The 16944-nt window shown below is 41.5% G+C and overlaps 1 protein-coding gene across 11 annotated transcripts in view; it reads right to left on the minus strand.

Annotated features, from left to right (window-relative positions):
- FRYL (FRY like transcription coactivator) overlaps nt 1-16944 on the minus strand; it is a 187793-nt gene that overhangs the window by 46208 nt on the left and 124641 nt on the right. For 10 of the 11 annotated variants that reach the window (XM_039368293.1, XM_039368291.1, XM_039368290.1 and 7 more), the window contains 8 exons: nt 16591-16731; nt 13558-13726; nt 10411-10495; nt 9407-9519; nt 7670-7820; nt 4566-4669; nt 3561-3746; nt 753-954 (listed from right to left, as the gene is read on the minus strand). In XM_039368293.1, coding sequence (XP_039224227.1) covers nt 753-954; nt 3561-3746; nt 4566-4669; nt 7670-7820; nt 9407-9519; nt 10411-10495; nt 13558-13726; nt 16591-16731 — 1151 coding nt within the window. The remainder of the gene's footprint in view (nt 1-752; nt 955-3560; nt 3747-4565; nt 4670-7669; nt 7821-9406; nt 9520-10410; nt 10496-13557; nt 13727-16590; nt 16732-16944) is intronic. The other variant, XM_039368288.1, reaches the window with a different exon arrangement.

Below are 16944 nucleotides of genomic sequence, written 5' to 3' on the forward strand. Positions count from 1 at the left end.
GCGTTATCTGCATTGAAGTCTTGGATTCCTTGATTATTTGATTTATTAAACCTCTCTTTTAGAAAAGAGCTATAGCTTTTCAGATACAAAACATGTTTGCTTTTATAAACATAACAATAACCGCATATATTTAGAATTCTTTGGTAAAAGTTAAATTGTTTACATTATTTTCTAAAATGAAGTCTGCCATTAAATTTAACCACAGGATTCAAGAAACCCTAACCCAGTGGTTCTCAACCTGTGGGTCGGGACCCCATTTGGGGTCGAACGACCATTTCACGGGGGTCGCCAAACAAGGCTGTCCGCCATTTTTCCCCCTTTTCTTTGGCCATGCCCCTGGCACCCGGTGATGTATAAGTGGTTGGGGGTCACTACAACATGGGGAACTGTATTATGGGGTCGCGGCATTAGAAAGGTTGAGAACCACTGCCCTAACCCTAACTTCATCCAACACGGAAGATACGTTTTACTCCTAAAATTTACGTAGTGGGGCAATCCATTCTTAACAGAGCTCTAAAGATATCTCGTAATATATTTTAGGGCTTATCCTAACTTTACTGTGTTTCCAGCAGAAATGTTTACCCTTAAAATTCACTAATTCAGGTGCCATTTCCATGGAACCAAAAGCCCAGTAATGCTGAATATTTCACATTATTACGAAATTATGAAATCTTCCTGCAAAAGCTTAGCAGATTTTTGAAAATATATGCATTTCTATACAGCTGAGTTAAAAGCCATCATTTAAGTGTTACCTCGAAGTAATAAACTCCATAAGGGACTTCATTTTTTCATCTTGTTCTCCTGAAAGGTCAACTTCGTTGAGAATGGTGCTTTGCATCTGGGAAATGGCAGCGCTGGTATTTCCTAAACTGATGCTAGAAGAGGTAGAGCTTGAACTGAGTCCTGAGTCTGTCATTGGAGAGGGCTGGTGATCTGGTATAAAATCATTAACACCTAATTACAGAAAGACATAATTACCATTCTTGAAATCTTCACAGTGGCTTTCCCAAAAATCCCAGAAGATATCCTGATTTCTTTATACGTCATTATTTTAGTCCAGTTGGCTTGAAACTCAACATTAAGAAAACCAAAATCATGGCATGCGGCCCTCTCAATTCCTGGCAAATAGATGGGGAAGAAATGGGGGTAGTGACAGATTTTATTTTCCTGAGCTCCAAGATCACCTCAGATGGGGACTGCAGCCAAGAAATTAAAAGACGCTTGCTCCTGGGGAGGAAAGCTATGGCAAATCTAGACAGCACACTAAAAAGCAGAGACATCACCCTGCCAACAAAAGTGCATATAGTCCAGGCCATGGTTTTCCCGTTGCAATGTATGGCTGTGAAAGTTGGACCATAAGAAAGGCTGAGCGCCAAAGAATTGAGGCCTTTGAACTATGGTGCTGGAGAAGACTCCTGCGAGTCCCTTGAACTGCAAGGCGTTCAAACCGGTCAGTCCTAGAGGAGATCAACCCTGACTGCTCTTTAGAAGGCCAGATCCTGAAGTTGAAACTCAAGTACTTTGGCCACCTAATGAGAAGGAAGGACTCACTGGAGAAGAGCCTAATGCTGGGAAAGATGGAGGGCAAGAAGGGGACGACAGAGAATGAGGGGGCTGGATGGAGTCACTGAAGCAGTAGGTGTGAACTTAAATGGACTCCAGAAGATGGTAGAGGACAGGAAGACCTGGAGGAACGTTGTCCACGGGGTCACGATGGGTCAGACATGACTTCGCAGTTAACAACAACAACAACAAAATTTTAGTCCAGTGTTGGCCAGGAATCTGTATGTGTCTTTTTGCTCTGACTGGAAGCACAAGAGGGACAGCCAGTGATGTCATGGTATTAATGAAGGGGATTCATTTCATCATTTTCTTTTCAAATCATCCATATTTAATACAGTTTGGGGGAGGGGGAGGGGTTATTTCTCATTACTCAGAAATGGTTCATCCTAAATATAATCTTTGAAAAATAGAAAGTGGTAAGATCAGTCTTATTTAGTACACATGGATAATGTAACAAATGAACATGCATGATTAATAACTCTACAGAGTTATTTTAATAGTGAGGTGGTGCTGCCACCTGCTGAAAAATATTCAAGTGTCATGCACCAAACAAGGATTGAAAAATGAAACAAGGAAGAAATTTCTATCTGAACAATGTAGGAGCCCACTGCATCCCTTCCCATATTCATTACACAGAGAAAATTATAATCAAAGTTTGCAATACTATTTATTAAAAACTGACTCTGAATTCATGACTATAAATAAAATATTTTTAAAAACTGTCCTACCGGAACTAGGAATTAAGAATTCTTCAAACTATTCTATTACCAGACTGTGACAAGTTTTTGAAACAGAAAAGCCTACAATATAGCATTAGCGTACTCTTCAAAAGTAAGTTAAATATATTATTAATTCCATCTTCACAGATCTTTAAATCCTGATCTAAATAACAAATTAATGTTTAGAAAATTTCTAGATAATCAACTTAATGATTCTTATATATATACCGTAAATGCCGGCGTATAAGGCGACTTCCGCGAGCGCTGAAATCGGCGCCAAAGACGGAGATATCTTATACGCCGAGTCGTCTTATACGCCGGAAATACTGGTAGTTTCTGGTGTATAAGACGACGTTCTAGGAATGCGGCCCGGCTATAAAGACGGGGGTCGTATTATACGCCGGGTCGCCTTGTACGCCGGCATTTACGGTATTTATTACACACATCTTAAGTTGTTAGATCTGAGAGGCCTGTTACCCTTGATGAAGTTTGTTATAAAAATATTAGAAGAGGTATTGATTAATGTAGCTTTACTAGTTACCTATTCAAGAGACAGAATTTCTAGCATATGGCTGTGAGAGTGTTTACAGGTAGTCCTCGACTTACGATGATAACTGGGACTAGGATATCTGTTGTAAATCATTGCAGCCATACTTTGAGATCGTATGACAGAATCTGATTTTATTGTGGTCTTAAAAGTTGAACCACCCAGTCGTTAAATGCGAATCCAGATTAGCCAATGGCACCTTTTGCTGGAAACCGACAAAATTGCTGGAAACATCGCAAATTGTGTTCAATGACCACAGGATGCTGAAATTGGCTGTTAATGTAAGCCAGCCGCCAAGCACCCAAACTGCAATCGCATGGTTGCTGGGGTAGGGTAACAGTGGTAAAGTTTGAAGTTCGGTTGTAATTGACTTTTTTTTTTTAAAGAGATCACTGTTAATGGAAACCATTGTTAAATAGTAAGCTGAGGACTACCGTACTTTCCGGCGTATAAGATGACTTTTGAAATCGGCGCTGAAGTTGGGGGATCGTCTTATACGCGGGGTCGCCTTATACGCCGGAAATAACGGTAGTTTCCGGCGTATAAGACGACTTTCGAAAGCGTTGAAATCGGCACTGAAGTCGGGGGTCGTCTTATACGCCGGGTCACCCTATACGCCGAAAAATACGGTACCTATAGTTTTATTTTTATTATGAATACAGTGCATTTTAAGTCTTGTTGAACTGTCCCCCCCCCATCAGCATGTGTATTAATTAGAAACCTGAAAGTACCTGTGAAGATGCAATCCAAATGTGCTATTTGTTTGATCGTGAGCACCCGGGGTTCATTAAACTCCTTGTTCCTGAGAAGGATAGAAGCCACAGACTGGACACTACTGTGAGAGCCCATCACTATCAGTAAATGCAACAGGAGGCGTTTACAGTGTTCATATACTTCCGGATGGTGATGATCAAGACCTACATCCAAGGGGGAAAAAAAATGCATGTAGTCAAATTGATGTGCTTGTATGTTACTGTTGCTGATGAGTTAAACGTTCATTTAAAAGGAACATGCCTAGTCCTACTCATTATTTATTGTTGATACGCACTCAAGAGTCAAGGCCATGGTTTTCCCAGTTGCAATGTATGGCTGTGAAAGTTTGAGTGCCAAAGAATTGAGGCCTTTGATCTATGGAGCTGGAGAAGACTCCTGCGAGTCCCCTGGACTGCAAGGTAATCAAACCGGTCAGTCCTAGAGATCAACCCCAACTGCTCTTTAGAAGGCCAGATCCTGAAGTTGAAACTCAAGTACTTTGGCCACCTAATGAGAAGGAAGGACTCCCTGGAGAAGAGTGAGGGCAAGAGAAGAAGGGGACGACAGAGAATGAGGTGGCTGGATGGAGTCACTGAAGCAGTAGGTGTGAGCTTCAATGGACTCCAGAAGATGGTAGAAGACAGGAAGGCCTGGAGGAACGTTGTCCATGGGATCGCGATGGGTCAGACATGACTTCGCAACTAACAACAACAACAAATACACTCAAGAGATAAGAATTTTTACATAATTATTTTTCATTGCTTGCCATGGTATATTTATTTTTATCAAATATAAAAACAATTGTTCTTCCTGAGAGTTCAGTCTTTTAGACCATTGCTATGCTCATTGAAAATTTCGGTATCACTTGTTCTTCAAAAGTTGGGTTTATTTTACACTAACCATCACTTTGGCTGAAATGTGCAAGGCCATAAAACAATGTGGTGATTAGCGATGCTTCCCAATTTTAACAAAAACTAACTTACCTATAAAAATGGCATGAAGCAAGAGATGCAAGTAATTTCCCCAATCTACCTTCACGCTATGGTCAATTATTAGGTCAGTCAACAGAATCACCGCTATGTTACACCTATAAACCAAAGAAATATCAGTTGTGTTAATGGGGGGTCAGTGGAATTGATTACTATAACATATAATTTAAAAATCAGTATCGTAGTTACATAATTATTTACACTAGAATTGCTACTACTAAAAGCAAATTTGGTTGACAATAATATTAAAGGTTTTAGGTATTTAAGTTATACATTATGGTAACTATGACAGCAATCTGCTTCTCACTTAGGAAATAATAAATAAATGGATGGATGGATGGATAATAAAATAAATATTAGCTGTCCCAATAAAGAAATATAGATGCTTAATGCCAACATAGGTTAGATGGAGAACCTTTTAGAGACCGAGTGCCCAAACTGCAACCCAAAACCCACTTATATATCGTGGGCGTGGTCCATTAGGTGGGCGTGGCTGCAGTGGTAATGGCAGACTGGGTGGGACTAAAAAGTTCAATCAATCAATTCCAACTTTGCAAGATCCTTTTTTTTTCCCGCGAGAAGTTGAAATTGATCGATTGATTGAACCTTTTTTTTTTTTTGGGCACATGGCGGCAGAGGCCTAAAGTGAAAAAGTTTTATAAAACCCAGCTGAAGGCCTAGGACTGGGATGACAGCACGCGTGCCCACAGAGAGGGCTCTGAGTGCCACCTGTGGCACACGTGCCATACGTTCGCCACCATGGGCTTAGAACATAAAGAAATATAAAGCAAGGCTTAAACAGCAAGTCTCAAGTTACGATCCTAATTGGGACTGTAATTTCCATCGCTAAGTGAAGTGATCGTTAAATGCAACACCACACGATTTCACGGCCTAGTGAGAGCAGTCCTGGTTCCAGTCGTTAGGCGAGGACTCATACTTCTGATGATGCTGATGTTATACATTCAATCGAGCCCAAGTCTTGGTGACTTCTATGGTTCAGGTATTTCCACTTCTTCTGATCTTGCACTCTTTGAGTTTGTCTATGCTCTTGGCTGGCGTAATCTCTGATGGTGCCCAGTCACCATGTTCTCTGATAGCCTGGTTTCTTTTTACTGCTAATTCTTCCAAGTATGACTGCTTTCTCCAGTGAATTGCCCCCGCACGACACAGCCAAAGTAAGTATGATGCAATTTTGTGATTTTGCCTTCTAGTGACATATCTAGTGTTATATACTCCTGCACCTGCTTTGCTGTCCAAGGAATACATCTCCTACTCTCTGCAAATTGCTTTCGTTTCAACTCCCCCCCCCCCGTCACCCGACCAATCTCTATCTTTTGGGTTGCCTTGCATATCATGGCTGAGATGAAGAGGCCACCGTATGAAGGCAATAAGCAGGGAAAATAATTGATTCATATCTAAAGGTACAGGAGGCATAACATTCAATGTTTATACGGCCTAGATCAGCTAATAAAAGGCCAGAAAAACAAATACGCCTCTTGCGGGAAGATTCTTCCTATACCAGTGGTTCTCAACCTGTGGGTCGGGACCCCATTTGGGGTCGAACAACCATTTCACGGGGGTCGCCAAACAATGCAGTCCGCCATTTTTTTCCCCTTTTCCTTAGCTGTGCTATTCCCTTTTATTCTATTGGCTTTTGAAAGCCAATAAAATAGACTCTCTTGAACAGAGTCTAATTCTATTGGCTTTCAAAAGCCAATAGGAATTGTCCAGGCTGTCTCTGCCCTGCTGAGCCTGCCAAAAGTCCCATTCTGCAAACGGTGCTGCACCAGTTCAGTAGTCCTCGACTTACGACCGGTTGAGTAGTCCTCGACTTACGACCGGTTGGGGGTTGCGGCATTAAAAAGGTTGAGAACCACTGTCCTATACAGTAGAAGTGTGATGACTCAGGGCACAGCACAGACGCAATGGAGTCAGCTGGCAATTCAAACAGTTCTTTTATTGCTCCAAATTTTCCCCAAATGCTCCCACGTTTGGTGGCAAGCCTCCAACAAAAGAACACAGACACCCCTTCAGCCGACTCTGGCTGAAAGGAGGTTCAAATACAGTCTGATTAGCATAAGGAAGTACTCAAGGCCATAGAGACAACAAGGAAGAAACGTAAACTTAACGAGTCTGTTTGAATCCTAGCTTGCCTAAGCAGTTTCCAAAAGAGAGAATCCGAAATACAGTCCGAGGTCTTTAAACATTCAAGTAACGTGGTCAGTCAATCCAATAGTTTGAGTTTCCAAGTTTCCAAACAGAAGTCACAGACCAAGAGATCAGCAAAAATACACAACACTCCAAGAATCAGTGTTTGTTCCTGACAAATGCCTCTCCCCACAGCATCTCCTTAAACCTCAATCTCCAGGTGTTTCTTGTGGAGAAGGGGCGGGACGCTCTCCTCCCGAGTAATTGAACCTGCCTGCATTGTTCCCTCCTTCTCTCCACTCTATGATCAGGTGGGGGTGGCTCTTGCCCTCCTGTTCCAATCCTGGAGGTCCCTGGCCTGCCTTGGCCTGCTCTTCTCCACATTCCTCTGAAGCCACAGACACTTCTCCCTCGGCCTCCATAGGGTCCCATTCCAGTTCATTTTCCTCCGCAGATACAGGCTCAGACAGAGGCATGGCAAGAAGTTACCAAAACAATTAAAAGTAAAAAAAAATAAGGCTTCTGTCTTGAAAGATAAACTGTGAAGGTCCCCTTCTCAAAACACAAGGATAATCATGAAGCAGGATGAGTCGTTTCCCCACAAATCTTATACGTTTCTTGGAAGGAAGACACCCCCTTTTAATTTCTTCCTTTCTTTTCCCGAAAGGAAAGTACCGTGCTAGGATGTCTTTTCGGTACCGTATATGCCGGCGTATTAGGCGACCCGGCGTGTAAGACGACCCCCGTCTTTATAGCCGGGCCGCATTCCTAGAACGTCGTCTTATACGCCGGAAACTACCAATATTTCCGGCGTATAAGACGACTCGGCGTATAAGACGACCCCCGTCTTTGGCGCCGATTTCAGCGCTCGCGGAAGTCGTCTTATACGCCGGCATTTACGGTACTTCATATTCAGAGGGATTTGGGAGGATCTTATTTATACTGCTTACCTGTGAAGGGACATGCCTGGAGATGATGTTTCAGGCAAATAATCCACCAATGGGGACCAACAACCCCCTGAAGGTGGGAAAGGTAACGGCTCCCCTTCGTTGTGTTCCATCACTTTCAGTCGCCAGCTTGAATACAGCGGCATCGAATCGCCTGTCAAAAAGTATCATGATCTTGAATCAGAGATTTCAACTGCATAGAGTTATACTAATTGAAATATATTATTTTCAAATACCGTATTTTCCGGCGTATAAGGCGACTCGGCGTATAAGACGACCCCCTGACTTCGGCGCCGATTTCCATGCCTAGAAAGTCGACTTATACGCCAGAAACTACCGTAATTTCCGGCGTATAAGACGACTCGGCGTATAAGACGACCCCCGACTTCGGCGCCGATTTCAACGCTTTAGAAAGTCGTCTTATACGCCGGAAAATACGGTCTGTATGCTGCGTTTTCTGTATTTCCCATACTTAGTAACATTGTCTTGTATTCCAAAATTTTGGACGCATTCAGGATTCACTACCTAAAAACATTATTTACAACCAGGTAGTTCTTGACCTATGGCCACAATTGAGCCCCAAATTTCTGCTGCTAAGCGAGACATTTGTTAAGTGAATTTTCTTGCCAAAGTTGCTAAGTGAATCCCTGCAACTGATAAGGCAGTGACACTGTTGTGAAGAGAATCTGGCCTCCCCATGGACTTAGCTTGTCAGCAGGTCATAGGATCCCAGGACACTGCAACCGTGATAAATATGAGTCAGTTGCCAAGAATTCTGACCACGTGACCATGGGGATGTTGCAATGGTCATTAAGCATGACAATGGTCATAAGTCACTTCTTCAGTATTGTATCATTGTAACTTTGGAACGGTCGCTAAACACACTTTTGTAAGTTGAGGATTACTTGTATTCCTAAAAGCAACAGGCATCAAAGTCTAGTGCAGGGGTAGGCAACCTTGGCTCTTTTATGACTCGTGGACTTCAACTCCCAGAATTCCTGAGCCAGCATGGGGGAACTTTGGCCTCTTTATGACTTGTGGACTTCAACTCCCAGAATTCCTGAGCCAACATGGCTCAGCTTGGAAACCTCTCCCTTTCCCCTCAGCGTGGCTGGCTCAGGAATTCTGGGAGTTGAAGTCCACAAGTCATAAAAGAGCCAAGGTTGCTTATCCCTGGTCTAGTGCAAGACTGAGTTGAATAAAGAAAAAAACTATAACCATCAGTTCTGAAAATCAAGTAAAAACATGTGGATGTGATTGCTACATCCTCCGTGCCGCTCTTAGATTAAGGGTAGCTCAAATTGTCAAACTATCATAGAAGAAAAGTACTTTGAATATGTTATTTATGGTATGCACACAGTGCTTTTTTTCTAAAAAAAAAAAAAAAAGGTGCCGAAACTCACACATGTCATACAACCCGCCTTGCCTACCCTACAAGGTTCCATCCAAAAAACGTGCTGGAATTCTGTTCTGGGGGTTCTATGAGAAAAAAAGCCCTGTATGTACATATGCCATGTAATATGGTATATAATTACACTATTCTTCGCCAAATAACGTAGTAGTGTCACCAACGTACAGTACAAAGAAAAATGAAACAATTAAGCAAATGGGCTTCAGCTGAATGAACATAACTCTCATTGCCACAACAAAGAAAGATAATAGATTTTTCCACAAAAATTTCGTCCATGTAACTGACAGTTAAACCTTGCACTGTTGAAAGAAAATAAAAGATTGAATTACTTTTTTCCTCTTCGTATGAGCCTCCTGAACTGCTGCTGTATCGAGATTCTAGCCTATGATGCTGGCGGTTGAGATTACTGTTCAATCCACTATAGATGTCCAGGTGGATGTAACTAAAGCAATAAAGACAGGGTTATGAAAGACCACATTTCTATTCATCCATGTAGCTGTATGTTTATCCAATCAAACACGCCATTTAAAATGAGTTACACAGCCCTTTACGTCATAAAAACTATTCAGCTTAAACCACAAATAAATATACTATGAGAACACAAGCATGCTAGGAGTCAGAATCGAAGAATCCTGAACACGCTAGGAGTCAGAATTGCCTTCTGTGTCCTTCCTGTTCAGAACAGACCTGAAAATATCAGGAACCCAGAGTCTAAAAGAGAGTGGGAAACTAGTAATGTACTCTCAAATCACATGTAAACCCCTGAGACAGAAAGTCCAGAATCTGTAACTGCCCACTTGGAGGACAATTCAGCTGAAGTACATTTAATATTTATAAAAGATGGAGGGCAATAGAAGAAGGGGACGATAGAGAATGAGATGGCTGGATGGAGTCACTGAAGCAGTAGGTGTGAACTTAAATGGACTCCAGAAGATGGTAGAGGACAGGAAGACCTGGAGGAACATTGTCCATGGGGTCGCGATGGGTCGGACACGACTTCGCAATTAACAACAACAACATGAGCAAGAAAATTCAGATATATAGCTCCAGCCATTGCTGGTCCACGGACCGAGGGTTGGGGACCCCTGTCTTAAAAAGACAAGTCTCAAATTCTCTATCCTCAGAACAGAGGGTACAAAAAGTGACAAAAAGCCACGTTGACAAGCCGGCACGCAGGCTGGCATTCACAATAAAAGTACATGCAGAGTCATTATCAGCAACTACAACATGTTGTCACCAACATTTAATCCAGTATCAGTTTAGGCTTTATTAGTTAGACCTACGAAGGTTTTATGTAAGAAAACAACCAGTATTTCAAATAAATCCTTCTTACCTTTCATCAATACTATCTTTTGTAAGCTTATTGTTGTGATTACCCACTGTGGGTGCCACCATTGTATTGCTACTGGAAGTAGTTCCTGGAAATGAGAGGGGTATATTTGGAATGAGGGCAGTAATAACAGCAAAACAGAATTTCTGAAATCATCATTACCATTACCACTATTCTCAACAGAACAATAATCCTCCGAAACTAATTTAGAGATATTATACGTAATTCTAAATAAAAGGACAACGAATAAAAAAAGATCTAAGATAAATTCACAAGGCAGTGTGTAATGCAGTGTTTCTCAACCTTGACAATGTTAAGGCATGTGGACTTCAACTCCCAGAATTCCACAGCCAGCAATGCTGGCTGTGGAATTCTGGGAGTTGAGGTCCACATGCCTTAACATTGTCAAGGTTGAGAAACACTGGTGTAATGGCTGGGGAGAACAAGTGAGGCTTCTACTTGGGATTCATTTTGAATTAAAAGTATATTTTGATGTCAAAGGTTGGCAACTGACACAGATCAGAAGGCGTTCCACTTCTTTCTTTCTTTCTTTCTTTCTTTCTTTCTTTCTTTCTTTCTTTCTTTCTTTCTTTCTTTCTTTCTTTCTTTCTTTCTTTCTTACTTTCTCTTCCCTCCCTCCCTTCTTCCTTTCCTTCCTTCTTTCCTTTCCCTCTATATAGGCAGTGAAGCTATTTCCAACATAATTCAGGTGTGAGAAATACTTCTAGATCTTTCTCTTAAGAGTCTATACCCCTCCAGCTCTCCTATTGACTGCTTTACTTCCCCTCCCCCCCCCTTTCACTGTACTCCATCCACTTTCTGGGATTATCAAGAGAGTAAAAATAAAAGAATAGGCTGGATTACTCCTTACGTGTTTTGCCTGGATTTGCTCAACCTATCACTTTCTCCTGTCTTTATTTATTTATTTATGAGACTTATATACCGCTTTAAGTGCAAGCACTCTCTAAGTGGTGTACACCAGTAAGCAATGTATGTATGTATGTATGTATGTATGTATGTGTGTGTGTGTGTATATATATATATACACACACACATACATATACACATATATGCAGGAAGTTTTTCAGACAGATGTCTAATTAATTGCACCTTGACATTTTTTAACTGCTATACTGCAGTTTTACTTTTTACAATCTCTTTTGCCTTGCAGCCCCCATCTAGGGGCGTTAAGCAGGCTCAAGTCGCAACTGCGAAACATTACAAATCCAAATTTCTTTTTCTGACAAAGAGTTAAAGAATTAAATTGGGAGACTAAGATGGCCATTTCGAGCTCATTCTGCTCTCGTCAGTTAGCCACACCCTTTATGGGATTCGAACCTGGGCAGTTTACATACTAGGCAGTGATTTAACCACCAAGCCACAGGCTCTCCTCCCTCTTTGCCAGCTGAGTCAAAGGGAATATATGCAGGAAGTTTTTCAGACAGATGTCTAATTGATATATATATATATATTTACATTGCCCCCAACAATCTGGGTCCTCATTTTACCTACCCCGGAAGGATGGAAGGCTGAGTCAACCCTGAGCCGGTGAGATTTGAACCGCTGACCTGCTGAACACAGTCACCTAAAGCGGCCTGCAGTACTGCACTCTAACTGCTGCGCCACCTCTAACTGCTGCGCCACCTTCCCTGTTAAGGGAAGACCCTTTCTTAGGGTCTCCCGCCAAGTCCAACCAAAGACCAGGACTCGACAACTGATTCCTTCCCCTTCCTGTCTTAGGTGAAGATGTTGTCTCTTTGGGATTTCAGTTCCCTTCCTCCAGGGAAACCACCCGTAGACTTTTCTCCCTCTCTCACCAGGAACCTACACCTGCTCTTCACGCTCCTGTAACTTTACTCTCAATCCGCTCTTTTTCTGTCTTCTTCTCTCTCTCACCCCAATTTTGGGTTAGATTGGCAGCAGGCCCCCTAGAACTGAGAAGGTGGGTGCTCCCTTCATGGTTCCCAACACCTATATATCAGGCTGGACCAATATGACTATTATGTCTACATCTCCTTATAACACAGTGTTTCTCAACCCTTGACCATTTTAAGGCATGTGGACTTCAACTCCCAGAATTCCACAGCCAGCAATGCTGGCTGTGGAATTCTGGGAGTTGAAGTCCACATGCCTTAAAATGGTCAAGGTTGAGAAACACTGTTATAACAGCTCTGGCTAGCAGCCAGGTCAGTTTATCAGCCCTCCTGACAACACAACTGCCCTTCAAAGCCACAACTGAAACTCTTCCCTTCTCTCTGCCTTTGCTGTCTCACACCAACAAAACAGCAGTCATTCCAGGCTACTAAAAACCATGTGCCAAACATTTATATAAGATACAGAAGAAACATTATAGTCTCAAGAGTCAAACAGCCTTGCAATTTGTCCCAACTATTCCAATAAAACTTTTATTTTTCTTAAATCATCTCTTTTATGTCATCGGCTATTCTACGTAAAGCAAGCTGCAGAAAGAAAGCCTTGCTATGGCCAGCAGGAGGAGATCTCTTCAAACCTTCGAGTACAAACCAGTAGAATTATATACTACCGTACTTTCCGGCGTATAAGACGACTTTTGAGAGCGTTGAAATAGGTGCTGAACTAGGGGGTCGTCTTATACGCCGAGCTGTCTTATACGCCGGTAGTTTCCGGCGTATAAGATGACTTTCTAGGCATGCGACTCGGCGCCGATCGTCTTATACGCCGGAAATAACATAGTTTCCGGCATATAAGATGACTTTCTAGGCATGCGACTCGGCGTCAATTGTCTTATATGCTGGAAATAACGGTAGTTTCTGGCGTATAAGATGCCTTTCTAGGCATGCGACTCAGCGTCAAAGTAGGGGGTTGTCTTATACGCCGGAATATAAGGTACTACTTCCTTTTTTTCCAACCACAGAGGTTGCTAAACGTATTTGCAGCCAAGGGAATGGAACAGCTCAACGGGCAGATGGCAAAATTTCTAAATTTGAGGAGCAGGCCCACAAAAAGGCACTGCTTCTTTACCAAAGTGTTGCTGCCAGTTGCATCCAAGCCTGCTCTGAAATATTCATTCTGTTTTGCATCCAAACAACAGTGTATCCTGGGATGTTACCCAACAGTGAAGTAAATATATGTCCTGATAGGTTCAAAACAGTTTGATGTTAAGTGTCTCACCTGAAGTAACAGAAGGGATTTTGTAACTAGAAGTGATACGGTAATATGGTGGATTGTCCATATGGGTCACTCCAGAACTAACAGGATCAGTCAGCTGTAATTCGCTTACCAACTCTTCCAAAAGCTGCATAGTTTTATCTCGACCCAAGTAAACAATTACTTTCTTCACCTGCCATTCAAAGAGAAAATAAGATCATTAACAACACTATTAAGAACATATTATCTTCCTGGGCTCCAAGATCACCACAGATGGGGACGACGCTTGCTCCTGGGGAGGAAAGCTATGGCGAATCTAGACAGCATACTAAAAAGCAAAGACATCACCCTGCCAACAAAAGTACATATAGTCAAGGCCATGGTTTTCCCAGTTGCAAGGTATGGCTGTGAAAGTTGGACCATAAGAACGGCTGAGCGACAAAGAATTGAGGCCTTTGAACTATGGTGCTGGAGAAGACTCCTAGAGGAGATCAACCCTGACTGCTCTTTAGAAGGCCAGATCCTGAAGTTGAAACTCAAATATTCTGGCCATCTAATGAGAAGGAAGGACTCACTGGAGAAGAGCCTAATGCTGGGAAAGATTGAGGGCAATAGAAGAAGGGGACGACAGAGAATGAGGTGGCTGGATGGAGTCACTGAAGCAATAGGCCTGAGCTTAAATGGACTCCAGAAGATGGTAGAGGACAGGAAGGTCTGGAGGAACGTCGTCCATGGGGTCGCAATGGGTCGGACACCACTTCGAAACTAACAACAACAACATTAAGAACACTATTAAATATACTAGAAAAGTAGCTTGTATTTATTTTAAAAAACTGTAAATTTAGATAATTGAATTTTTCATTGGCAGACAAATTACCAAACCAATTCTTAAATTGTCTTATAACTAGTAACTAACCTATAACTGTCTTTTGACTTATAACTAAAGAGACTGGGCAACCATTTTGTCTGAAATGATATAGGGTCTCCTGCTTGAGCAGGGGGTTGGACTAGATGACCTCCAAGGCCTTTTCCAATTCTATGATTCCATGTTCTGTGTTAACTACTAACGGTCAAAGCGACTTGGTGGTAGATAAGAGTCAACGGAATTCACGCTGGGCGGGACTTAGATCTTATTATTCAATGTTCTAATCACGTTTCGTTACTTTTGAAGCTGCATCTGATAGAAAAACGAAACCAAGATATCCTAAATAAATCCGTTGTATATTTAAATATTTAACATTTCACCATCTGAAATGTTTGATCAAATAGAACTCTGTTAATAGATTTTTTTTCATAAAGTAAATTAACTGTATAATTTTTTAGAAATGTTTAGTACTAATGTTTAGTATTAATGCCACTCTACAATGTCTTGGTAAGGCCACACTTGGAATACTGCATCCAGTTTTGGTCACCACGATGTAAAAAAGATGTTGAGACTCTAGAAAGAGTACAGAGAAGAGCAACAAAGATGATTAGGGGACTGGAGGCTAAAACATATAAGGAACGGTTGCTAGAATTGGGTATGTCTAGTTTAACGAAGAGAAGGACAAGGGGGGACATGATAGCAGTATTCCAATATCTCAGGGGCTGCCATAAAGAAGAGGGAATCAAGCTATTTTCCAAAGCACCTGAAGGACAAGAAGCAACGGGTGGAAACTAATCAAGGAGAGAAGCAACCTAGAACTACGGAGAAACTTCCTGACAGTGAGAACAATTAATCAGTGGAACAACCTGCCTCCAGAAGCAGGAAATGCTCCAACACTGGAAGTTTATAAGAAGAGACTGGACAGCCATTTGTCCGAAATCGTATAGGGTTTCCTGCCTGAGCAGGGGGTTGGACTAGATGACCTCTAAGGTTCCTTCTAACTTTACTACTACTATTACTACTACTACTACTACTACTACTACTACTTAAGCTCCTGCTGAAAATAACGTGTTTATTAACTCAGCATAATTTGTATTTAACAGAGTAACTGAAGTAAAGCTTTGCATTTCAGCTTAAAAGTACCACGATAGTTCCTAAATATTTCCCGACATGGTATTACTTTTGTTTAGAAATTCTTACAATGTTTGTATCCTATTTTAGACGTGTTTATTTTTCCAACAAACGTTCCAACTGCTATGTAAAGTCCAACATAGGGCTAAACATAAAAAGGAATTGGCCCAGGAGCTGGAATTTTATTCCATATTATTATCTGCCTGTCCCCAATTCTTTCTCCCTTTCTCTCTCTCCTTTTTATACACCACTCAAGGTGGCGAAAATAGCTTTTTCCTTTTTCTTCCTATTTTCCCCATAACAACTCTTGTGAGGCGAGTTGGCTGAGAGACAGGGACTGGCCTAGTTGCTCAGTCAATTGTCCCAAGTCCTGTAGCCTATTTTTCACCAGATGTCCAGAAATTCAAACACCTAGTGTGGTCTTTATTGACCCAGGCAATGACTGCAATTGGGTTTCTGTATTTATGTCTCATAAATGTTTTATATATTTCCCTTTTATGGGAGAAACACCCCTTTGTCTGACTCCTCTGATGTGACCTGTCCAGCATGGTTGAATTTTGGGCATAACTCTCCTCTTCCTCAGAGCACACAAGCCCCAGAACCACGTCAAAGTAATGCTTCACTGGGAGGTAATTATTATAATAACTATTTATAATTATTATAAATAATTATTTAATTATAATAAATGGATTGTTCTACTTTCATTCTGCTTTGAGCGCAGACCACCACAAGAACATGGTCAGACTAATAGTGATTCTTAAACAAAACATCTTTGCTTATTAACAGGTGGACCTTGAGTTATAACCAGTCACTTAGTGACTGTTTGAAGTATGAAAAAGGGGACTTATGGACCCAAATCAAAGTTCTGAAGATCAGGCCCTCACATCAGCAGAAAAAATATATATATAAAATTGGGTTGGTCCATTTTACAACTGTTACAACTTATGACCTAATGGGCAGGCTCCATTATAGTCATAAGTCCAGGGCTACCTGCATTCAATAGATATGATCGCCTATCTCACCAGTGCAAGGAATAGGAAAATAAGTTCCATGTAACTTACGTAAGGCAAAAGGCTGGGTTCACTATTTACTCCGCAAATGCTGATTAAAAAATGCAGAATTATTTTCAGATTCTTTGGCCAGCTGTCTGCTAAAGTAATCCAAACATTTTCAATCTCTGACCAAGCCACTTCATCACCGTACTAGAAAACAAAGTTAAGGTGTGAATTATTTCTCATATTTAAAAATTAAATGCTCAAAAGAGATATATAATGAATTCACTGGGCATAATTTAATGTATTTTATGCAGAAGGTAATTCCGCAACACTCAATGCATTTTTCTCTCTAGTTTGCTTCAAAAAAAAACCAGTCGACTCTGGCTGCAACATTACTTTTTCCGTGTTTAGTGCAGCTTA

The sequence above is a fragment of the Crotalus tigris genome, unplaced genomic scaffold, assembly GCF_016545835.1.
Source record: "Crotalus tigris isolate CLP2741 ecotype Arizona unplaced genomic scaffold, ASM1654583v1 scf7180000020728.642097, whole genome shotgun sequence".
In the NCBI taxonomy this organism is placed as follows: Eukaryota; Metazoa; Chordata; class Lepidosauria; order Squamata; family Viperidae; genus Crotalus; species Crotalus tigris.